Raw genomic sequence first — 26551 nt, 5'->3', positions numbered from 1 at the left:
TCTCACAGTGTGTGAGTAGCTATATGGGTCTGTGAGTGGCTGTATGGGTGAGATAGGAGAGTGAGTGGTTGGATGAGTGGCGGTATGAGTAAGTGTGTAATTCAGTAGTTGTACTGGTCTGTGAATAGTTATGTGAATGGTTATGTGAGTGTATGAGGTGTGAGTGGCTCTGTGGATGATGTCATCAGTGATGCAACTGACCAGGCCATCAGTGATATAATATGTGAGGTCATGAGCAGTGCATTACGGGGGCATACGTTATAGTTAGCTTAGGTAACTATAACTTCTGAATATCAGATGCTACATACAAATGTATGCAGGAACCATACTCAGGAAACATGAGTGATTAAGAATCCCTGTTTTTAAACCAGAGGTGTGAGCATATGCATAGGCGCTGTGCCCCCTGTACCTCTCTTCAAGGCACCTTTTCTTCAGTATATATATATATATATATATATATATATATATATACACACATATATATATATATACATATACACATACACATACACACACACACACACCAGTGCACAAAAAAGATCTTGCAGCAGAGTGGAGCTATAGTTAATAGACATCGTAGTTACCCAGTGGCCAGACATTTCGAGAACGATCATTGTAGCAATCCAGCGCTGATGAGATATAGCTGCATAGCACAGGTGCAAAAGGAGAGGGGGAGAGAGAGCTAAGAAAACTGTAAACAAATAGTTTACCTGGCAGTGTTCGATGTTGTTTTGCAGCTTGAAGAATTTTCTGGATTCACTATGCTGTGCATTATTCCGCCATCTAGTGGTTGGGTCTGGAATTGTAGTATTTTCCTTTTTAGGTCTCGCCTGTCGATGCGCATGCGCATCGAGCAAGGCGAGAGTATTGCGACTTATCCGCTCTTTATCCACACTGCAAGGAATCGTGGCGATTCCTTGCAGTGCCCGTGACTTTTAAGCTCAATGCGCATGCGCATTGAGCTTAAAAGCGCGTGCACGTTCGTCTTTGTTTACCCGCTCCGCCCCCTCCCCTTCCCGCCGTGTCGCATTTCTCCTCCCCCCTCCCCTCTCCTCCGTCCGTCCGTCTTGTTTGTTTCTTTAATTTAACCCGCTCCGCCCCCTCCCCTTTCCGCCGTGTCGCATTTCTCCTCCCCCCTCCCCTCTCTTCCGTCCGTCCGTCTTGTTTATTTCTCTCCTGCCTCTTGTTAAATCTTTAGTTTTGTTTGTCAAATGAGGAAAAAGTTGAGGATTTACAGCTTCATGCACAATAGGAGACACTTACAACCCGTGCATGTTCTCACGTCACTCTATGAACTCACGGAAGAATATCATGTATGTATGGTGGTGATTTCTCATATTTTTCTTTCCACTTTTCGGTCGGGACCGTACGAGCTACGGTATTATTACTGGGTGGCTCACTGTAGCCTTTTAAGTTGTAATTTTCACCTTTTTAAGGTGACGTATGGTCTTCAGCTACAATATGCTAACTCAGTTACTTCACATATGGATTTACTTCACACGGGATTTCTTCCAAACGTGCCCGGAATGGAATTCGAAATACTCACTTCCTCATTGGACTACCTCAAACGTAGAATTCGCTCAAGTCTTTTTTTTCACGACTCCCGGATAGAAGCACACGTATTTAAGGAGGCAGTACTTCCAGGTCACGTGTCCATTACCAGGAACACGATGACCCAGGAGCTGCACATCAGCGTTGCTAACGCATATACACTGGTAAGTGTTAGACGTCGAGACAGTTTTAGGGCTAAGGTCTGGGGTTTGGTAATTGTTTCATGACTTATTAGGAACTGCAGTTCCTGAAGTCAGCCATATCTTTTGTGTCGTTTTAGCTTAGGACATACTGAGGGGATTCGGAGACACTTCTTTCCTTCCCTCCGTCTTAACTCACATACCGAGGTGGGTGCACAAATATACGAGGGCTTTGAGAATCACAATGTGACTTTTTTGTCTCCAGCAGTACTACTCATTATCGTTACTCTCGACAGGTCACCTCTCAGTTTGGACTTTAGTTTATTTCTTTTATCATTTACAGAATACGATGTCCATAGAGTTACTCGCTCCATATCAATGATAAGGATTTAAGCTCCCGGGATATATGCTGAGGCATACGGAGCTTCCAGGTAATTAGCCCTATTTTCTGAGCTCTATGCTGCTCATTAATTGGATTTTCTCTGCTAGATGTGATAATCTATCAATCACCTCAGAGAGCGATAATAACGTCTTAATCAGACCTAAGCATATAAAGGATGAGCTCACTGATGTCTCACCCCGCATTTCGACATAGAAGTGATTTGTACATACTCGCTTTTAATTAGGCAAAATGTTTTTTCTGGGCATGTTCATCACTTTTGGATATTCTTGTGATAGAGCGTTCATTACGAATCAGTTGACACACAATGACTGGTTAATAGCTTCTGGGACCTTTGTGTTATAAGAGTAGTCCCCACCATTACTCATGATGATGACAATCGGAAAATGAGGGCTATATACTCACCCTCACCCTCACTCACACTCACCCTCCCTCAACCCCTCACCCTCACCCTCAAACCTTCACCCTCAACCCCTCACTCTCACTCACCCTCACTCAGCCTCAACTACTCTCACTCACCCTCAACCCCTCACCCTAACTCACCCTCACCCTCACTCACCCTCAACACCTCACTCACCCTCAACACCTCACCCTCAACCTCAACCCCTCACCCTCACCCACACTCACCCTCACTCACCCTCACTCACCCTCACTCACACTCACCCTCACTCACCCTCCCTCACCCTCACTCACCCTCAACCACTCACCCTCAACCACTCACCCTCAACCACTCACCCTCAACCACTCACCCTCACCCTCACCCTCACTCACCCTCACCCTCAACCCCTCACCCTCAACCCCTCACCCTCACTCACCCTCACTCACCCTCACTCACCCTCACTCACTCACCCTCAACCCCTCACCCTCAACCCCTCACCCTCACTCACCCTCACTCACTCACCCTCAACCCCTCACCCTCACTCACCCTCACTCACTCACCCTCAACCCCTCACCCTCACTCACTCACCCTCAACCCCTCACCCTCACTCACTCACCCTCAACCCCTCACCCTCACTCACCCTCACTCACTCACCCTCAACCCCTCACTCACTCACCCTCAACCCCTCACCCTCACTCACCCTCACTCACTCACCCTCAACCCCTCACCCTCAACCCCTCACCCTCAACCCCTCACCCTCACTCAACCCCTCACTCACCCTCAATCCCTCACCCTCACTCACCCTCAACCCCTCACCCTCACTCACCCTCAATCCCTCACCCTCACTCACCCTCAATCCCTCACCCTCAACCCCTCACCCTCACTCACCCTCACCCACCCTCACCCACCCTCAACCCCTCAACCCCTCACCCTCACTCACCCTCACTCACCCTCACTCTCAACCCCTCACCCTCACTCACCCTCACTCACCCTCAACCCCTCACCCTCACTCACCCTCAACCCCTCACCCTCACTCACCCTCAACCCCTCACCCAGTGCAATAGGTCTCAGACCATTTCAGTTACAGCTTTAAGAAATGTTTATGGCTTTTTTTATTTGTAATTCTTTAGCATTGGCTACAGGAAACAAAAATGCTAAACATTTACAAAAAAACCCATAAACAATTCTAAGAGCACTAACTCTAATGGTGCGAGACCTATTGCATTTCCAATGCTTGTTTTTGTTAACGATTTAGTACCATTTGGTGCCCTTCTGTGACATCGACAGACTTCTTCCGAAAGCCCCACCTTTGGTAGCCATCTTCGTATTCTTTGTCATTCATTTCAATTTTTCCTCCTTATGGTTCTCTACCTTGGCGGAGAAGGGTGGGTTTGCTAGTGAATCCAGAAAATTCTTCAAGCTTCAAAACTACACCAAGAGGTAAGAAACTATTCATTTTGCAGCGTGAATCTTTTCTGGATTCACTATGCTGTGCATAGACCTTGTAGCGGTTTGCTATTCTTGTGGTGACTGGGTGGAAGATGAACTTTGGTTTGTAAATAAATGCTTTAAGACCCTCTGTCCTTCTTGTGCTTCCTTGTTCATTTGAACGTCCAAACAGTAATATTTTGTGAATGTGTGTACCGAAGACCATGTTGCAGCCATGCAAATATTTTGAATTGGAGTATTAGCAAGAAATGCAATTGTTGCTGCTTTTTTCCTATTTGAAGGTGCCCGTGGCGATTCCTGTAAAGTTTGTCCTGCTTGCTTGTGGCACAGTTGTATGGCTTGTGCGATCCATCTAGTGATTGTGTTAGTGGTCTTCCCAGAAAAGTTTTTGAAAGGATATGAATAGCTGTTTTGTTTTCCTGTATTCTTTAGCTTTCTCCACGTAATACAGGACTACTCTTCTTGTGTCAAGTATGTGTAAAGCTCTTTCTGCTTTGTCCTTTGGATTTTGAAATAAACTTGGTATCTGTATACTCTGATTTATGTGGAATTTTGATACCGCCTTTGGCATGAATTGTGGATCTGTCCTAATGACAATTCTGTTACTTTGTATTTGAAAGTAGGGTTCCTGTAGTGTTAGTGCTTGTAGTTCGCTAACTCTATGTATTGATGTTATTGCCACTAAAAAAGCTGTTTTTATTGTAAGCATTTGCAGTGTTGGTTTGTGCAGAGGTTCGAAAGGTGCCTTCATTAGTTGTGTTAGAACAATGTTTAGATTCCATGTTGGTCCAGCACCATTTTTGGTGGTGTAATCCTTTTTGCTCCCTCTAGGAACCGTTTGACCACCTGTGAGATGAAGAAACTCTTTCATGTTTCCCCTCATGTTTTCGCGACGACTACTGCTAAGTGTACTTTAAGCGATGTAAATCATAATTTACTTTCTTAGCACTGTTCTTTCTCTTGTGATTTTTGTTGACAGACATTTTTTAAGACACCACTGTGTGTATCTTTTCCATTTTGCTGTGTAACATTTTATTGTTGTTGGTTTTCTAGCCTCTCTATAAGAACAGCCATTGTGCTTTCGGGCAGTTTGAGATGTGCAAATTCTAAGTCTTCTGGACCAATGATGCTGCCAGTCCTAGACTCTCTGGCTCTGGGTGAAGTACTTTCCAAATTTGAATTGTTAGCAAATCTTTTCTTGTCTGGATTTTTTGCATTAATCCCTGCGAGATTTCCATTAGTTCCGAGAACCATACCTGTGTGGCCCATTGGGATGCTATGAGAATCATGGTCATCCTGCTGATTTTGCATTTGCGGATTACTTTGTTCAGTAATGGTATTGGGGGAAAAGCGTACACAAATATCCCTGGCCAGTCTATCCATAGCGCATTCCACAGGGACTGGTTAAAGGGTCGCCTAGATGCAAAGTTTTGGCATTTTGCATTCTGTGGTGTTGCAAATAGGTCTATCTCTGGAGTTCCCCATTTGTTAAAAATTGTTTGCACTTCTGCTTGGTTCAGTTCCCACTCGTGGAATGCTGCTGTTTGTCTGCTCAGCCTGTTTGCTTCTAGATTGTCCTTCCCTGCAAGGTGTATCGCTAACATATTTATTCCTTTTGGGATTGCCCATCTCCACATCTGCTGTGCTCCTAGATTGGATAGTGCTACAGAGTGAGTTCCTCCTTGATTGTTTATGTATAACATAGTTGTAGTGTTGTCCGTTTGTATCAATACCTTTTTCCAGTATAGCTCTTTCTGAAAGGCTTTTAAGGCTAAGAACACAGTTTTTAGTTCCAAGATATTGATGTGTTACACCACATCTTGTGGCGACCACAAACCCCTTACTTTGAGATTGTTCATGTGTGCTCCCCATCCTATTAGGGACGCATCTGTTGTTATGGTCACTGTTGGTGTTGGAGGTGTGAAAGGTCTCCCCTGTGTTATATTTGCTGTTCCACCATACCATCTTCTAATGAACTTTGCTTGTGACAAACAATAGATCCTCCCAGCTCCCTGTCGCTTGTGACTATTGTGTCTGGAGCCATTCTTGGAACGGTGTCATGTGTAGATGGATATTGGGAAGTAGGTGAACGTATGATGCCATCATTCCTAGTAATTTCCAGACTGTCCTCACTGTCAGATGATGCCCCTTCTGGTATAGGTGAGTCTCCTTTAGCAGGGCTGTTATTTTCACGTTAGGAAAGGCCTTCCCTAAAACTGTTTTTATTTCTGCGCCCAAGAACACCTTCTTGCGTTTCGGTTCTATTGATGACTTCTGCTCGTGTATGGAGAATCCCAGCTGAACTATTTTCCCCATCACTTACTCTATATGTTGTTTGCATAGGCTATATGAGTTTTCTCTTACTAACCAGTCTTCAAAGTAGGGGTAAGCAGGAATTCCTTGCCTTCTGAGATGTGCTGCTACAGCTGCCAGGCACTTTGTGAACACCCTTGGCGCTGATTTCAGTCCAAAAGCCAGTACCTTGAACTGGTAGTGCTGTTTGTTTATGACAAATCTTAAGGAACGTTTGTGTTTTCTGTTCATTGGGATGTGTAAATACGCATCCTTTAAGTGTATTGTTCCCAGGTTATCTCCGTTTTGCAACTGGGGTAACACTTCTTGTAGTGTAGTCATTTTTAATCTTAGCGTTTTTACAAACTTGTTTAGAAACCTTAGGTCTAATATTGGCCGTAAAGTTCCATCCAACTTTTGAGTTGAATATACTCTGTTTTTCTTTTCTTTGTGCGCTACATGTTCTATTGCATGTTGTCTCTGAAGTTCTTTCACCTCTTCGACCAGGTGAGATAGTTCTTCTTTTGAATGTGTCCTTTGTCTTGCCTTCAAGTGTGGAGGCTGTTTCGCCAGTTTTATACAGTAACCCTACTGTATTATGTTTAGAATCCACTTGTCTGTTATTTCTTTCCACCTTTCTTAAAAAAGTGTTAGTCTGCCTCATTCTGGAGTGGCACTTTGGAGGAACTGTAAATAGGTGTCCATTTGTTCCGTTAACTGCTTTTGTTTGTTTGTGTGTACTGTCACTGTTGCGCTTTGTGAGAGTACCTCTGTATGAGTGCAGTTGCTTGGTAGAGGTCTGTTATCCACCCCTTTGTGTCTGACCTCTGGCACGGGGCGCCGTCGAAAGGATCCTCTTCCATGATATTGCCAGCTTTGTTGCTGTCCCTGTTGTGTGTTCTGTTTCCCGGCTTGGTATGTTTGCTGATAATATTGGTGTGAGGTAGTAGGTTGTTGCATGCCTCTTACCGCTGGCCTCCTTGACGGTGTGCCTCTATGCATACCTCTTAACTGCAAGCCTCCCATGGATTTTGTGGTTTCGTTGTCCTTTTTTTAGTTGATTTAGTTCTTCATCAACCACTGTTCCAAACAATTGCTCGCCATTAAATGGAGAATTATTGAGGTTGCTCTGCACTTCTGGCTTGAAACCTGAGATTCTGAGCCATGCGTTTCTCCTTTCTGTTATGCCAATCATCATTTGTCTGCTAGATGTTTCAGCAGCATCAAGGGCAGATTTTAAACATATGTTTGCAATGTTTTTGCCTTCTTCTACCAGGTGGCTTGCTCTTTTTTGGAGGTGTTCTGGTAGGTTTTGCAACAGTTCCCCTACTTCCTCCCAGTGCTGGTGCGCATGCCTGTTGAGCAATACACTGGAATTTTCAATACGCCACTGGTTTGCTGCGCTTCTTTCCATCTTTCTCCATACAAGGTCCATTCTCTTACTTTTCTTGTCAGAAGGTGGTCCCACTGTAGTAAGCACATTTGCCCTTTTCCTTGCTGTTGAGGCTACGATAGAGTCAGCTGGCACCTATCCCCTGATGTATAAAGGGTCTTTAGAGGAGTGTTTATATTTGTTCTCTGATCTTGGTGTTATAGCCTTGCAAACAGCAGGCTCCTTGAATACCTCTTTCCCCTGGTCTAATACACTAGGTAGCATTTCCAGAAATTGGTTCCTAGATTATGACGGCATCAAAGTATCCAATAAAAAACAGGATTGAGGGTTTTCTTCCTCTAGCTGAACCCCATATGTTTCTGCAGCCTTCTATATCACCTAGTTATTCATGCCAATGTCATCTGGGGGAGATGGCCTCGAAAGATATGATTCTACAGACTCTTCGGGTGATTCGGCATCGAGGTCTTGCCACTGGAACTCTTGAGTCTCATAGTTCGAGGATTCCACGTATGCTTGTTCAACATCTTCCCTGAAGAAGTAAGAACCTTCCTCTTCTCCAATTATTTCTGGGGTTCTTGGTGATATTGTTTCTTTGGCAACCCCTTGGGTTTCAGTTTCCCTTGTTTTCGGCGGTATCTTGAATTGCTTCAAGCTTTCGCCTAAATCTTTTTTGCGTTGAAGGATATTCACAATTTCGGCTTTGAGCCTTCTTCTCTTTTTCTCAATCTTGGCCTCGTGTGTTCCGGCCCCTAGATTGTCAGCTTTCCGTTTTTCGACTGACAAAGCTAAAGCGGTCGTCGATGTTTGCTTTGGTCTCTTTTTTCGAAGGTGTCCTTTTCCAAACTGTCCTTTGATGTCCTGGTTTTTTCGAGGATCTTTGCAGCTCCGAAGTCCTTATTGAAGGATCCTACAGTCTGTTTTTGTTTGGATGCAGCTACGGCCGCCGAATGCTTCGAAGCAGAGGATCCCTTTTGAGTTTTTGAGTCTGATTTTCAAGACACTTCTGTTTTTTTCGAGGTCGAAAACTCTCTTACCTCCTTCGAACTCTTCCTCTCGACTTCCACAACCAAAACTTCTGTTTCCTCATCGCCTTCTGGACCTTCGGCGATGTTGTCTTCCTCATCACTGGAGAGGCCCAGGTCTCGCATCGATGGCGGTGGTCCTTGGCCCTGCGTATTGTAATTGGCTCGTCGCGGACTTTCTCTCACCTTCAACATCTTCGGGGTGAAGACGGAGCAGGCGTTACAGTAGTCGCTTCGATGGTCCAGCGGCAGGCACAGGTTACAGACCGGGTGCTGATCCTTTTGAGCGTATTTGTGGTGGCAGTTCTTACAAAACTTGAATGAAGTTTTGTCCACTACCGCACCCAGGAAGCCTCCTTCATGTGCATTATCTGGCAGTCTATGAAGTTCTAGATTTCTTCTCTTCATCAAGCTGCGGTCGTCGTAGATTTAAAAATGAAAAACGGGCAACTCCGCTCTACCGGTTTTTCCCAATGAATCTTCTCCGTTTTTTCCATGATTCTTCTCTTTAATCTCAGAAGCTTCTCCATAGTGATCCAGACCCAACGGCAGAAAAAAGAATCTGAAGATAGCTACCAAAGGTGGGGCTTCCGCATGAAGTCAGTCGACGTCACAGAAGGGCAACAGATGGTACTACTTCAACGCCCACCACAAAAAAAAAGGGAAAATGGGAAAATACTACAATTCCGGACCCAACCACTAGATGGTGGAATAATGCACAGCATAGTGAATCCAGAAAAGATTCATACTGCACAACAAACTTCATCCTCCAGCTAGACAATAAAAAACCCAATGGTTTTAACATGGATGAGGAATTGTTTACCTGTCTTTAAAGACCTCCACATCTCTTAATGTATACTTATCATGGAGCAGAACAATGTAAATAAGGAAAGGATAGTTTCAGCACAACAATTTGCACTTTATGTTAAACACTGTCACTTATTTTAAGACTTATCTGAAACACAAACAGACAGCACACCATCTCATCGATCACAGACTCACAAAAAAGCACACACACAAGACACAAGGAGATCCTACGAACATTCAGAGAGTTCTAAGAAGAACTGTACAGAAAGGACCAATCGCTAGACCAGGTAGGCTGTACAGGTTACCTAGACAGACTAAACCTCCCAAAGGTAACTAATGAGGAAGCACAGACACTGGGACGGGAAATAAGCTCAGCAGAAATTGAGACGGCGATAAAGTCGCTCAAAGAGTATAAGGCACCGGGGCCGGACGGATACACGGCCACATTCTATAAAACGTTCCTATCACACCTGCAACCGATCATGAAAAAAGTGTTCAAAGACTGCGTGGGATTGGGAGCGGTGTCACCAACCATATCAGAGGCAAATATAATAGTTATCCCAAAGGAAGGCAAAGACACACAGCTACCTCAAAACTATAGGCCCATCTCACTAATCAATGTAGACTGCAAGGTGTACGCAAAAATCCTGGCCTCAAGGCTAAACACGGTACTCCCACGACTGATAGGCAACTCACAAGTAGGATTTGTAAAGAACTGTATGTCACATGATAACACCAGACTCCTGTGCCACATACTGGAATGGGCCTCCAAAAATTACGAACCAGCGGTGACTATCACACTAGATGCCGAGAAAGCGTTTGGCAGGGTATCCTGGCACTTCTTAGAACTATGCATACAGTCATACAACTTGGGAGATTTGTATACACGGAAGGTAATGGCATTGTACAAGAACCCCAGAGCCCGAATAGTAGTCAATGGGGCTGTCTCAGAACCCTTTAACCCTGCAACGGGGGACAAGCAGGGTTGCCCGCTGTCCCAGTCGCTGTTTCTCCTGGCCCTAGAGCCTCTGATCAGAGATATCGGGACCGATGAGGGGGATCACCATCAATGAGAGCACAGTCAAACTAGCCGCTTATGCGGACGACATCCTCATAATCACAGAGAGACCCAAATCCTCCATAATGGCACTCATGGAGACCATAGGAAAGTACTCAAGAGACTCAGGCTACAAGCTAAACAAGGACAAGTCGGAATGTAAACCACTTAACATGCACACCACTAGAGATATACTGGGGAACTCGGGCCTGGACTGGAACCTGGGTACATCAAATACCAAGGTATACATTTCGGCAAAGACCTCAAAAGCACACTCGACCAAAACGAAAAGCTACTTTTAGAAAAGACAAAGAGGCTGTTGGAGGCCTGGTCACCCAAATTTTTGACATGGTGGGGGAGGGTAGAGACAATAAAGAGGATGATCACTGCAATGATCAAATACCTGTCGGGTATGCTCCCTCTTATTCTCACTGACTAGTTCCACCGCAAAATTGACAAGATGCTAAATAATTTCCTATGGCGAGATAAAAAAGCGAGGATAAGCCTTAAAATCCCAGTACGTGATTGTTTTGTCGTTGAGTTTGGTTGCGTCGAGTCGTAGTACCTTCTAGAGGTGAGATACCTGATGGCCTGTTTTGTTGAGATTCGCCATGTATTGGATGATCGAGGGCTTGTGCTTTGCGAGTTTCGCTTTGGTCAGGGCTATTTTGATTTTAAGGAAGTTGTACAGTTCTATGTCTGGTAGCTTGTGCATTGTTTTAGCATGTTGAATGAGGCAGGGCTTCCACCCTCTTCCAGCTGTGTTGGGTATGTGATAGCACGCCTTTTCCATGTATCTATGGAGAGAGGTTCCCCCTGTATTTTATCTTTGTGTTTGCCCACAGTGATTCCCACATTGTTTAGCCTTAAAAAGTTAAGGCTAAACAAGAAACTAGGGGGTCTAAAAGTGGAATGCTTCAAAAACATTCCAAACTACTTGTTTAGCGAAACAGGGGGCCTACTGGGTCCAACCCAGCCAGGAGTATACGCCGGTCTGGCTTACCATTGAGAGAGCCATACTAGCCAACCTGGAACCAATAGCTCTCCACACGGCCAACATACATACACAGGCCACAAATATAATATTCAAAAACACATGGAATGCCCTGCTTAAAATAGACCAAAAAATGGAACACAGCGTTAACAACTCAATGTGGGAATCACTGTGGGCAAACACAAAGATAAAATACAGGGGGAACCTCTCTCCATAGATACATGGAAAAGGCGTGGTATCACATACCCAACACAGCTGGAAGAGGGTGGAAGCCCTGCCTCATTCAACATGCTAAAAACAATGCACAAGCTACCAGACATAGAACTGTACAACTTCCTTAAAATCAAAATAGCCCTGACCAAAGCGAAACTCGCAAAGCACAAGCCCTCAATCATCCAATACATGGCGAATCTCAACAAAACAGGCCATCAGGTATCTCACCTCTACAAGGTACTACGACTCGACGCCACCAAACTCAACGACAAAACAGTCACGTACTGGGAGAAACAATTCGGTTCCACACTCAGCGAGAAAGAACTACACCTCGTCTGGGCCTCTCTCACGCAAAACAAAATCTCCCCGGTCTTAGCGCAGACAAAATATTGGCACCTACATAAAACATAATGGACCCCGGCTAGCCTAGCGACTCTGGGCCCGAGGGAAAATGACAAGTGCTGGAATTGTGACGAAGAAAAGGGGGACCTGGCGCACCATATCTACCACTGGTCCAAGGTTAAAAAAATGTTGGGAAAAAATATTCACCTTCATAAATAAAACATTAGGGTGCACACTAAAAGCAGACTTTGCTACCCTTAACACCGCATTTATGACAACAGAGTTAGACTCACAACAGGACAGAGACCTACTAGATCTCCTACTAAAAGCAGCAGTTAAAATAGTACTCACCAAATGGAAAGACACCAAGGCAACTTTCAAGGGATCGCACAACTGGGTGACGTACCTTAGAGGCGCGAACAACACTTCCCTGCGTAACTCACCATGGAGACAACCCGACAGGAGGATGTGGGCGTCCTTGGACGAACTCCTAGACCCATATGAACCACCATGAATAGTACTAACAAAAAGAAACTTTTGGCTCAGTAGCACTCCCTCACTGGATCAAGGCAACAACGAGAAGAATGTTAACCTCTGTATGCTATCTCTTCTCCTCTCTACCTTAATTCCTTTCCTTTCCTTCCACCTTTCATCACACTCCTCTCCTCTTACGGAGACAGTGGATGGGGGGGCAGACAAGCTTATACATGGTAAAACTGTACTACCATTAACACAGCCAGTCTGGGCTGCCACCCTGCAACGACAAAGTGTTGATGATTATATGTTATATATTATATGTTGTATAAAAACAAAGACTATTTTGAAATAAAAATTTAAAAAAAGATTTTTACTTATTTAATCTTAAGCATTAGGAAAATGACCAGCATAAGTAGAAATACACCATATAATCAAGGACTAGGAGTGAAGGGGAACCATAAGAAGTAGTTGGGCCCCTACAAAAAGAAAGTATTACCAGTGCCAAGGAACAGAAATAAGGTAAAAATCAGGGGAGGAAGGTTGCACTTTAATGTAATTTAAGCACTTTACAGCACATTTGCCCTTTACAGTATTAGAAGCACTTTAGCAAGTTTTGCACACTATTCCAAAGGCTAAATGCTTTCCTCGAGAAAAGAGGGAACTCAAAAGAATGAGGGAGCCAGGGACCAGTAGGCACTTGCCGTACAATAATTAATGTTTTAAGAAATAGGAACAATGAATGAAGACGGTTCCTTTAGAACTATTTCAGAAATTGTCTAAAGTAAAAGAATTGAGAATATGCATTTATAAACATGTTCTAAGATAGCGCCCGTGTTTATCCAGCCTTGTGACAGCAAAAGAAAGGTGTCTTTTTTCTATGTTTTAAAAAAATGTAAACTGTATTTAAATGAAAAAATGTTTGGTGCTCACCGTTGTGAACAAGCCTGCGTCTGGCAGCCAAAACACGTTGATGTTTGTGTCAATCTTACAATAAAAGCCAAGTGACAAACCTCAGGAGTGCTGATTCCATCTCTTTGAAGTTTTGAGATGTTTTTGTTTCATATATATATATGCACAAAACACACACACACAGTGCCTTGAAAAGAGGCGCAGTGAGCACAGCACCTACCCATTGTTTTTATTGCAGCCAGATACAGAAAATATTGTGAGAAAATGCCCCTTTTTGTCATTGTCAATTTTTTGCCACTGGTACGGATGTTGTTCGACTGATGCGCACTGGGTCCCTACTATCCAGTGTCAGTGCTCTTTAAATCAAACAAGGTAAAATGGTCAAATAGTCACACAATTTGCTTACACTTTGGCATCCCTTTAAGTCCCTAGTAAGTGGTACCCCTGGTACTTAGGGCATGGGTACCAAAGAGGGTCCCCAAGGGCTGCAGCATGTATTAAGCCACCCTAGGGGACCCCCATACAAAATGCATGCAGCCTGTCATTGCAGCCTGCATGTCATGGTGCAAACCATGAACAAAAACACGACAAGGCACACTCACTGTGTGCCACGCCTAGGTCACTGCATATAATATATATAAGTCACCCCTACATCAGGCCTTGTAAACCTAAAGCAGGGTGCATTATATTACATGGGAGGGCATGAGCAGCTACGCCCTTTTGTGCTCTAGTTCAATTACTAGATGGTACAAGTCAACAGGGAAGCCATCTTTAGTATATGTACTGGGCACTGGCAATTACAAGTTCCCGAGCTACATGATGGCTTTACTGAAACCTATGATGTTTGGTACACCTTCTCTTAGTAAATCTGTACTGTTGCCAGTACAAGATGTATTATGATGTATTATGACATGCACCCAGAGGGCACCTGTGAGATGCCACCCCTGCCCTAAAGCTCATTTCGCACTAGGACATTGGCAAATTAGCTATGCAATGGGCATATTGCACCGCAACGCTAGTCACACCCATAAGGTGGGCTACCTGATGTGCTCCACCAAAGAAGGCTTCCACCATTTTGTGTTTGGTGGAATTAGGAACTCTGGGACAGGGGTATGCCCGCTGCCCATAGGAAGTGGTCATACAGGGGTGTAGTGACCCCAAGGGTAAGTAGCTCATGAGCTACTACCCTTCACTCCCCTTAACACCCCTAAATTCAGTATTTAGGTGGACCCCTGACACCAGGAAAGCAGATTCACTTGACCAAAGAAGAACAAATAAGAGCCGAAGACCACAAGAACTGAAGACTAGATGTGGACTTGGGGTCAAACCCTGCCTACTTCTGTCTCGACTTTTCCAAATTGGTGTCTGATTCCCTTACTGAGTGTGTGTCTTATTTATTGACTCTTTGTGCGCAAAAAATGCCTAACACTCCCATGTGATAAGCCTAAGGAGGCTTGACCACACTAACACAAATAGAGCATCTTGGGATTGATAAATCATGCCCCTGTGCACTAATAAATGATCCCTAGACTCTGCACAATGCACATCATTTTGATACACTATATAGAGAGCCAGCTCCCTACATATATTTATTATTGTGTGAAGATGTGTACATGGGTTTAGACGAAAGAAGGAAATATGGAGTCAGGGAAGAACTTATCTCCTAACAATGGTGACATTTCACTTTGCAACAGCTATTCATAAGATGATTGTTAACATGCATTTTTTTTTAAACAAAATCTTTCTTTTTTCATTTGGTTTTTAAAGTAATAACTGAGTTGTATCTGAATGTATCTCAGAAATGATGGCATGAGGTAAGGCCCCCTAAAGGGCAGGATCCTTAGCAAATCCAAGTGTAGAAAATATTTGAAAGTTGATAAAAGTATATGTACTGAGTAATTCCAGGCGTTATGAATAAGAAAATATTTTATGACCAGTGGGGAATGAGAATCGCTTATCATATGTTTAATTTTGATTTATCATTAATGTTAAGATTCATTTTCCAAAGGTTAACTGCAGTTACCAGAATGCTTTGCAGGATAATTAAAACTATGGAAGGACAATATAAATAGTGATCAAAGATGGTAGCCACTTTATGTGATCAAGATCTTGTAGTTGAAATAGGTCACACTGGTTTTATTGTTGATGGCAAAAAAATAACAAGTGCATAACCCTTTCCAGAGTACCTCTCATGTCTGTTTGGATGGATGTACACACATGTACACACACACACACACACACACGTATGTGTATATATATATATATATATATATATATATATATATATATACACACACACACACACAAACGTATATATATATACACACACACACACATATATATATACATACACACATGCACATACACACACACACACATATATATGCACACACACACACACCCACAGATATACACATATATATATATACACACACACAAATATATATAAATATACACACACAAACACACACACAGAGATATACCCATATATACACATATATATTCACATATACGTACACACACATTTATATATCAAGGTGCCTTGAAGAGAGGGGCAGTGAGACCATTCGCTCCTCCACCGACAGGTCTTTTGTAGTTCAGACAAGAACATGGACTTCCTAGTATAAATCTTGGCAGTGAAGGTTGAGTAGTAAAGATTCACTTGTGACTCTCCCACCTCTCCGGTGGTGGAAGGAAGTTGCAAAAACAGAAACAATTCTGAAGATGGCGACTGCATAAAAGGGCATTGTGGGCTTACCCTTAATGTCATAATGAGGCCTCCACACCTCTGCCCATGGCCAACGCCCAAAATGTTTTCCTTCATACAGTTTCCATACCCACCCACAAGATGGCAGAATAATGCACAACATGTTTGTAGGAAGCTGGCGCTTTATATGATCTTGCAAAACGAGATATATCATGTAAAGAGTCCAGGGGTTCCCGTATGAGTGGACAGGGGCATGCTATAGCAATCCCAAAGTGCTCTGTTAGGGGATAGTGTGGTCGAGCAGGATTAGGCTTAACACAGAGACATCTGAAAATACTCACTACGGTCAATAAATGAGACTTGACTCAGAGGTACACACCAATTTATAAAAACAGCAAGCATCTTTATATATATTTAGGCATCAGAAGAAAATCATTCAGGTAAATAAGTTTTTAAATAGAAATATATTTTTTTTAAATCTATTTTATTGACATTTTTAAAAATAAACAACCATCACAATCATTGGCATTTAGTATCAGCAGTAGATATACAGACTGTTCATAAAAACAATGTTAGGAATACATAGATAAAAAGCATCGCTTATACATGACAAAAGATCCGGATCGCAATGTCGTGCATCAGGGAACCCATTTATTCCGAATGAGCCGACAACCTCCCCACCGTCCAGGGGGCCCCTGCTGGCCCCTCCACCAAAGACCATTCCGCATCCCAGCCCGTAGTGTGTCAGTGTTAGTCAGTCTGTGAGATGGTATCTACTGTCCCAGTCAGGACTCCTTGATTCGTCGGGCTATTTTCGTCCCCATCCTCCGCAGCTTCGCGTACATATCGTCTATCGAGAAACAGGGACCAACATTTTTTGGGCCTATTACGAGGGGGGTGTAAGTCGCTATAGAGCTCCATCTGCGTACTACAATAAGTCATTTCCCTGTTCCACTGCGCTAGTGTAGGGGCCGGGCCTCGCATCCATTTGAGAGCGACATCGTCTAGCAAGAATGAAGGCCATATCAACCAGTCTTCTGTGTACCGGGCGTAGGACTTGGAATAGCCTAGTATAGCTAATAATGGGTCAGGAGTCAATGTCAGCTGCGTGATCTCGTTCACTTCTTTGTACACTGAGTGCCAAAATGTTAGGATGTCTGGGCAAGACCAAGCAACGTGTAAAAAGTAAGCAAGTTGATCCCCACATCTCTCACAATTAGGGCTGTCCCTCAATCGGTATCTATGCAATCTTTCAGGGGTGTAGTAAATTCTGTTTGGGTATTTAAAGTGCAGTAGCCTATGGCGTCCATTCAGAGATATCCTTCACGTACAGCTGTACTGCCATGTCTCTTCCCCTAGGTCAATCTGTAAGCCTCGGTTTGGCGTATTCCGCCGTCCTCTCAGAGAGGGCAATACGGTACAAGTTGGTTATTAATTTAACAGGGGCCTTAGCATTGATAATGTAGTCAAAAGCTGTAACTACCGTGGGTTCCTCCATGTCTTCCCCTAACAGGTCCCTGAGAGCGTGTCTCACTTTGTGGAACTGGAAGCGCGATAGCTGAGAATGGGGATTGTCATCTGTTTCGATCTCACTCCAGCTGTGGGCCCTGCCCTCTGCGAACAAATCACCCATTGTATACGAAGCCCTCTCAGAGCTTCTACGACCCTGTTATCCCTACATGGGGACAGGCAGTCACACCAAGCCTTGGGCACCTTCGGGGCATAAAGTAGACTGCATGCTTGGGTGTCCATCATGTGGTGCCACGCATGAGTGACTGCATTCAGGGAATCTAGGAGACACGTTCTTCGGTCCCGGGGTCTGGACAACAGCGCTGGCAAGAGTGTTGGGTCCGCCACAATCGATTCAATACGTATGTGTGGAGTATCCACTGGGCTGTGTATCCAGTGATAAGCGTGTGCGCTTTGTGCCGCGCGATAATAAAACTCCAGATCGGGGCATTCAGTCCTCCCGTTGCATACGGACGCACCAGTATTTTCCATGCTACTCTAGGCTGTTTCCCAGCCCCTGCTAGCCGGACCATTAACGATTGCAGTTGACGGAAGAAGTGGCTCAATAACACCATCAGGATATTGCTAAATCATAACAAAAACGCAGCAGCACAATCATTTTTATCAGGGAGATCCGCCCCAGCAGTGATAGCGGTAGGGCAATCCCTTTTTTTTACATCCTCCTCTAGCTTAGAGATGGCCTTCCTATAGTTCTCCTGTAAGACTACTTCCGAATCCGTGTGTAGGCGGATCCCCAAGTACCGTACCGCGTCTGTAGTCCATTGGATGGGGTATTCCGGGTCAAAGGGCCGCGTAACAGGCGTACACGGGAACATGAGGGACTTCTTCCAATCAACATGGATGCCCGAGAGAGAGCTGAATAAGACCACTTCACGAAGCACTGCCGACAAGTGAACTTCCGGATCTCTGATATATAAGAGGGTATCGTCCGCGTACGTTGACACGATCAAGTTATATGTGGGGAATCGGATGCCCCTATGACTGTGGTACTCGCGCAGATCGCATACGAGCGGTTCCGCTACCAACGCGTATAGTATAGGGGAAAGGGGACATCCCTGCCTCGTGCCTCTCCCAATCTGTATGGGGTCCGTGATGAGAGAACCTATTCGTATACGGGCAGTCCGTGAGGTGTACAGCGTGGCCAACAACTGTAGGAACAGCTCTCCTACACCCATGCGGCTTAAGACCTGTCTTAGGAAAGGCCATTCAACAGAGTTAAAGGCCTTTTCCATGTCGAGGAAGACCGCTATCGCAGAAACCTCCGGGCGTGTATGCTGGAACGCCGCAAAGGCTGTCCTAAGGTTATAGGTGAGATTACGAGTGGGGACAAAGCCAGCCTGTTCCGGGGCCACCAGTGTAGTTACCATGGGGGAGAGGCGATTTGATACTAATTTAGCGAAGATCTTCGCATCCACAATTAATAGCAACAGGGGACGGTACAAAGCACAGTCCCTCGGGTCCTTACCAGGTTTGAGAATAGCTACCAGTATAGCCTCTTGCAGAGTAGGCGGCATAGTGCCCATATCTGCCATATCCTCGCAAAGGGTGAGCAGATGGGGTATCAGTAAATCAGAGTAAGCCTTGTAGAAGGCAACAGTGAGGCAGTCACTTCCCGGCGCGCTACCAGCCTTCATTGCCGACAATGCCCACACTATTTCCTCCCGCTCGATCAGGCGCGCCAAGAACTCGCGGTGGGTATTGGAAAGCCAGGGGAGCTCTATGTGGGTAAGATAATCAAGAATGCGTTCCTCTGGGGCGGGGCCGCGAGGCATACAGTGTTGCATAATACTCCTGAAAACTCTCCACAACTTGTGCGTCCGAAAGCAGCTCTTCAGTGATTGGGACCTAATTACAGGTGTCGTCATTCTGCCTCTGCTCCGCTTTGCCAATTGCGCAAGCACCATGCCAGGGCGCTCCCCCTCACAGTACGATCTAGCTATTGCATATTTTCCTACGTGCTTGACTTCAGAGTCGGCCTCTTCGTTGTATTCACGTATTGTTTGAGCTAGTTCACGGGCGAGGGTCTCGCAACCATTGTGCAAGCGTATCTGTTCTTGTTCCGTAAGTTTAGTTTCTAAAGTGCGAAGCCTGTCCCTAATCGATTTGTGGACCCCCGAATGTTTTGAGATGGTGATCCCCCTAACATACACCTTGAACGTCTCCCATATAGTCTGAAACGAATCGACAGAGCCCACATTGGTTTCAAAGAATATCTCAATGGCCGCTGCCAGCTCTTCCCTGATAGTGGCTTCCAGTAATGAGTATGGAGGGAAGCGCCAGGCAAACGGCGGGATACGCCGCGTCGGTGCAGCTATCGTCAGCAGTATAGGAGAGTGGTCTGAATATGTACGCGGTAGTATAGTGCAGTTCTGAATCGCCCGGGTCAGATGTGCGGTGGCAAGCCAATAGTCTATCCTGGTGTGTATGTTATGTGGGGCTGAGTAATGTGTGTAACCACCTTGGGTAGGGTGTCTGTGCCTCCAGACGCCACATAAGTCCAGCCTAATCATGTGCGCCTCCAGCGCTCTAGCAGAAGCAGAGGGACGACGTTCGGGACCATCTGATCTAACAATGTGTGGTTGTCTGGTCATATTAAAATCGCCCTCAGAGTATATATACCCTCCCGAGCGCGCTGTGACCTTGTCCGCTAACTCTGTGTAGAAGTCCGGATGGTCATAATTGAGGCCATAGGTGTTCACTATGCAGAGCTCCATACCCTTACAGCAGCACCTCGTTATTGTGTAGCGTCCGTCTCTATCAGTCTCTAGGGGCGTCATTCTCATGGCCCACGTAAGCACTCGCCTGGCATGCGATGTAAACCCAGCTGCGTGTATATTACCCATAAAGCCCCTGTATCGTAGTATGTGGCTGTCTGGGTGTAAATGCGTCTCCTGTAATAATGCAATATCAACGCCATGTCTCGCAAAGTATTGCAAAACCTTCCGGACCTTCCTGTGGTCATTAAGACCCCGAACATTTGAGGTTATCAGTGTCAAAGTGTCCAAATTGTCCCCAGATGTGCTCGTCCTATCTACGGCGGTTTGTGTACATGTCTCAGTAAAAATGCCAGATCAAACATCCTAACATTGTATCGTGCCTTAGTCATGCGAGGTAACTTGCAAAAAACACCCTCCAACTGCAAACATTCCCCTCGGTGCGCCAACTGGACTCTACAGCGCCGTCCCATCCCCCCCCCCCCCCCCCCCCCCACTCCCACCCACGCCTGCCCATCCCCAACTAGGCAGCGAGCAACCCCTCTCCCCATCAAAGGATCCCCAGTCCCTCCCCAAAACTTCAAAACCCCTAAGAGACAAACAAAACTGTTTCCAAACTCACTGGGATACACACAAGGGCAAAGGTAGCCAACAATAGGCAAGCTCTCTGTAAGGCCAAATCATAGAGCTGCCCGCCCCACCCCCGTCTCAATGGAAAAGTGTCATGCGTGTAACCTAAAGCACAATCATGGAGCCCTCCAGGCTGTGCAATAGTAAATATGCACTCACATCATACACCAGTAAACAGCATAGTACGCTATAATGACCTACAATCCACAAAGATCTATAACAGTACATAACTGAATGCAAGTAAAACAGGTCATCCCCGATCTTGGGAAAAATGAATGTACAGCTGTGATCCTGGACTCTCCCGCTGGTGCACACCCATGCATAGTCAGCACCCCTAGTACCCAACTGCGTAACCCCCCCACAATCCACTGCCTAAATCACATAAACCGTCCAATTGAGCGAAGGTGAATAATGACCACAGCCTTACCACGTACCCGTGTCCCCCCCTCCCCCACCACCCTGCACACTACAATGCACATCATGTTGGTTATCATGTTGGCAAGAGTCCCAGCTAGTCCTGTTCATCCATCGAGCCTCCCGCAGCTTCATCCGCCCTATTCGGGGAGGACAGACTCTCCTTCCGCCAATCCCTAAGGGCCCTCTGCAGGGCCTTAGGGTCCGTAAAGATCATGGATTTACACTGTCTGTTTATTCTTAGCTTCGCAGGATACAACATCACATAATCCGCGCCCATTTCACGTAACTGACGTTTCATCAGTATAAACTGGCGCCGTGCCTCTTGCACCCTCGCGGTGAAGTCTGGGAACAGAGAGAGGGTCGAGCCCTTGTATTGAAGTGGCTGTTTTTCCCTCGCTAGCCGTAATGCCACATTACGGTCCCTGTAGTTGAATAACTTGGCAATGATAGGCCTCGGTGGCGCCCCTGGCTTTTGTCTCGGGCCGAGAGAACGGTGGGCTCGTTCGATGACGAACATGGCAGAGAAGGCGGTATCGCCGAGGAGATTCTTTACAAGATTTTCGATGAAGACTTCCACATTTCCGGTCTGCGTGGTCTTCGGCAGTCCCGTAATGCGAAGGTTGCACCGCTGAGAGCGTGCCTCAAAGTCCCCCGTCTTGTCCTGAAGCATCTGCATCGCTCTACTCAGCTGTTTGTTGTCAGTGTCTAAGGAGGTCTGTGCCTCCTCCACCTCGGTGGGCCTGCGCTCAGACATGTCAAGGCGCTCCGCATGTTTGTCGAGCCTCTCTGCCATGCGGTCAATGCGGCAGGTGAGCGCATCCATTTTGGTGCCTAACGACGCTATTCCCCCCTGCAAGTTCTTTTCCATAGCTAATAATAGTTCGCGAATATCTTGCTGGGGGAGTTCCTCTGGCGGCTCCTGCTCCCCCTGGTCTTGGTGCTTTTAGGATCAAAGGATAGTTTGGTTTTTGTCCTATCTGTGCACCCCATCCCGATAGGGTCCGGATACCAGTCAGTGGTATCCGGTGCAGGGAGTGACTCTCGGTGTGTTGTAGTCTGGGACTTACGCTGTACAACCCAGAGACCAGCAGCAGCGCCGCACGTCAGGGCCGTGGACACCAGCTTAGTCCTGTAGTCCCCAAGATCGTCCTGGTCGCCCTCTGGAACTCTCCTGCCCCAGGGCTCCAACTAGCAGGATCGCCCCGCAGCTCAGCAGGACATTGCTGCTCTCATAGTCACACCTGGGCAGCAAGTGGGCGCAATACTGTTGCGTTATTGGTCCTTCGAGGCGTCCAGGCCCCCCAAGGGCAGAGCGTAAAGACCCTATACGTGGAGGGGGGAGGGGGCAGGCGGCCACCCCCAGGGCCATAAAATGTCCCAGGGTCTGCAGCAATGCATCAAGGCCATGCGAGGTATCTCACAGCCGCTGTCGCCGTGCCCTTATGTGTAATCTGCGCTCCACCGTGCCGCACCACCGTCCGTATGGCAACCGGCACTAGCACAGCACACTTCTCTTGTAGAACCGCTGCATTAGTTACCCAGCACCGCCCAAGGCTCCAATTCCGGCACAACGCGCCACAGCTCTGTCGGCTTTCCGTGCCCCAGTCTGGGGCGCCCACTGCATACGGGAGTCCTCAGCGTCACCTCATGTAGCCACCACAGGAGTCTCAGGGCTCTCTTGGGCGCGGGGGGTACGCTCAGATCGCAGCCGGGGCCTCAGCGCCGCTTCCAGGACCGCAGATCGCGCTGCGCCGTCCCCCGCCGCCGCTCTCGCTCCCAGGCTCACCTGCACAGTACACGGTTTACAAGCAGGGGCACACAGGCTGTAACTTCTCCCCGGGACTGGTCGCGGCCCAATCCTCTATGTCGGGCGGAGCACCCCGGGCCTCAGGAGCTTGATCACCGCCTCCCAGCACCGTAGCCGCCGCCCGGTACAGCGGTGCACACCTCTGTTCCCGCACGGACTTTCGGCCCAGAGGGCCCGGGCTGCAAATAACCCCCTCCGCAACAGGCACTCTTCCGGAGCAGCGGAGGCTCCGCCGCCAGGCGTGGGGAGAAGGTCTCTCCGGGACTCCTCGACCGTCAGGGCCCCCTCTGTCAGATTCAGGCAGCTGCGCCGCCTACGTCGGCCCACCTCCTCCGCCCAGGCCGCTGGTCTCAATCGCTGTTCGTGCCAGTAGGTCCCAGAGTCCGCTACTTAGGCAGCGGGGGGAGTGCGGGAGACCTGGTTAGCAGGAACCCAATGCACTTCCAGTCGAAATCACATCAGTTACCAGGCAAAAAGTGGGGGTGACCCTCTCAAAAAGGGCTATTTTCCTACAATGCTAATCTAGAGGCCTTTAAAACTGCTAAACTATTGTTACAGGTAAGTAAACAGTTTCTGCTCAAACTGTGTGCTTGGAAATGAGAGCTCTCAGAAAATGTCAAGTCAACCGTACTATATCTTGTCTTATTATCCAGCGTACTGATTTAAGTCAAAACAACTACCACATTGGATCTTTTGTAGGCATTACATGGGAGGGGGACCAAGAGTTTATCTTCATTTAAACAAAAGTGCCATAACATTAATGTCCAGTCAATATTGGTGACAGAAAGCCTTCAGTGATCCTCCAAAGTACTGATGTTCAGATATCCGCCAATGTGGTACCTGCTAGGCACGCCCATGTTAAGTGTGCTGTAACAAGGTATAGCAAGTAGACATTTGTGTGGGGTGTATTTTAATTAAGTCTATAAGCCAACAGACTAGTTATCTTTTGCTAAAGCATGTGATTTTTGGCTGTAGCATTAGCTACAATAAACAGGCAAGTAAGACGTTTTTCACCTTATCATAACGTAAAGCCCTTTCAACATTGTCTGTCTGGAAAGCCAGGTCGGTCTAATTGTGTGGATTTAAAAGAAAGCCGACAATGACAGTTTGAATGGTTGATTGATTACAAATAATACACAGAAAATGGATATAAAACATAAAAAACCTTACCTCTGCTGCCCAAAAATGTCCTAATAAAAAGTAGTTCCTGGAAACACTGGTTCAGTAAGGAGAAACTCTCTTCAGCACTGTCACCTGAACTGCACTCAGACACCTTCAGGTTCAGCAGGATACGCTTCTTTTCCTCTTCAATGTTTGTTACCTTCGCAACCACAGTTTGCCCTACTACAAAGTGGTCTTCGGTATTTGTCACAAACTTATCACACATGGCCTGCGGAGAAACGTGTAAAAGAAGAAAGGTTTGTTTATAGTTCTTTAAATATGGGAACCTAAAGTGCAAAGAGTTGAAAAAGAAGTCTAACTTCCAAAGCTTAGTGTAGTTCTATTATTACTGTTCTAGGATTTTGAGTTGACCACCTTACCATATTTGACAGTCTTACTTAAAATGGATGACGGTACTGGATGATCAGGGTTGTAGCTGCGGGTCTTTATGCCCACACTTGTTCGCTGAGTCTACTCCCTACTTACTACTCAGGGTGCTAGACAGATAGCCCAACATATAGCTCAGTTTTCCATATCCTCACCATGACCTCTGCCTCCCTGGGTTTTGGGATGTGAAAGGCGTTTTCTGTACTTCTCTAGCCCTTCTCTTGTTCATGTAGCTTCTAAAGTGGATTCTTTAAAGCAGTAACCCCCCTCATCTAGCTATGAATTACACCTTTCTAGGGCGAGGTCTTTGTGCACCCTCAGAGCTTCATAGCTCTTCTCCTCTGCAGCTGCAGCCTGCCTTAGTGCATTACAACGTTTTTCTGAGGGGACAAAATCAACAGACGCTACAATAATTTCCCATCCCATGGTTATGTTGGAATTGCATCCTTCTGCTCTTAATCCTAATGCTGCTACCCACTGCTTGCCAGTACATAGAGAAAATGTAAAGGACATTCTTTCTCACATATTTTATAGTTTCTGACTATACATATTTTGCCAAAACAATGGAAACAAGTTAAAATGGGCCCATGGGAATCACTAACCTGGTAATGGGATACTGAGACCTGTTCTCAAAATAAGTATGCTGAAGAAGCAGGTAAAACTTGAGGTTATGTACACCAAAACTACGCGCAGGCCGATATGCTGTAAGAAGGTATACGAGATCAAGATCCAGAATGGAGCGGAGTCCTACACCTCCTTTCAAACTTCTATGGAGGTTCATGAGGCTAAAATGGAAGCGGATAGGTAGCCTGGACAGGGGCTCAGGGATTTTAGGGCATATCCATCATGTACCACAGAGAGTGAATCATCAGTTTGAGCCCAACAGTGTGAGAGGAGGTATGCCCTCCTTCTCCACCAAAGTGGAGAACACCCCCTAAAATTCGAGCCATGAGGGGCTCGCTGTGAAGCCCCTCCCCTGGGACTAGGTTTCAGAGTTAGCTGTATGAACCATATGTTTAGAGTGAAAGGAGGATCCGTCTGAAAAGCCTTCATCTACTGGCAATAAAGGCTAATTAAATAGCACTCAACAATGTCTGTGACCATGCCTGTTTTCAACTGCTAAAGGACCTAGTGGAGGAGCATAAGACTACGGTTTTCTTCTGGGTCCTCGCGATTCTGATTCAGACTTCAGGCACATCTGCCTTAACAGGCAGAACCAGTGTTCATGGTCTTTGAAGCAGTGCACATGTGTTCCTGCAACACAAGCAGTTCCCACCTAGGCACTTTGGAGCTTAGGATGAGCACAAACCTATACTCAGTCTGCAAACAGGGAGGATTAGCAGTCAAAGTCATGACAAGGATGTAGTCCATAGCTTGTCTTGACGCATTGCCATGACCCTACTTGACCGACCAAACTGATTCAATTTCATATTGGAGGGCATTTAGTCTCCTAGTCCTTATGGGATGTCTAAGTTTTACCATTTTGGGAAGCTGCCATCAACTTAAGAGAATGAACTGGTGGGTTCCAAAAGTAAGGTGGTGATTGCTTTGCCTGCCCAATATATGTTGCTCAGAAACTTTGCAATAGCTGGTGTGAAGTGTGGCTTATTTTTGTGCCAGAAGATTGCTGGAGGTCTTGGAGCTTGATGGCACGCAAGGGCCTCGGCAAAAGGGCCAAGAAACAGCCAGAGCAAAAGCGATTACATTAGTAGGTAGGACACCATTGTATTACTGGATAAATATTCAAGACCAGTCAATGGCTCGGAGAAGCAA

At 46.1% G+C, this 26551-nt stretch overlaps 1 protein-coding gene across 4 annotated transcripts in view; it reads right to left on the bottom strand.

Annotated features, from left to right (window-relative positions):
• Nucleotides 1–26551, bottom strand: part of PDCD11 (programmed cell death 11) — a 640465-nt gene that overhangs the window by 355493 nt on the left and 258421 nt on the right. For all 4 annotated transcript variants that reach the window (XM_086922722.1, XM_086922723.1, XM_086922724.1 and 1 more), the window contains exon 17: nucleotides 24401–24620. In XM_086922722.1, the coding sequence (XP_086778848.1) occupies nucleotides 24401–24620 (220 nt within the window). The remainder of the gene's footprint in view (nucleotides 1–24400; nucleotides 24621–26551) is intronic.

This window comes from Lissotriton vulgaris, chromosome 5 (genome assembly GCF_964263255.1).
Source record: "Lissotriton vulgaris chromosome 5, aLisVul1.2, whole genome shotgun sequence".
NCBI lineage: Eukaryota > Metazoa > Chordata > Amphibia > Caudata > Salamandridae > Lissotriton > Lissotriton vulgaris.
The sequence above is the reverse complement of the archived record's forward strand: the minus strand, read 5'-3'. Positions and strand labels throughout refer to the sequence as shown.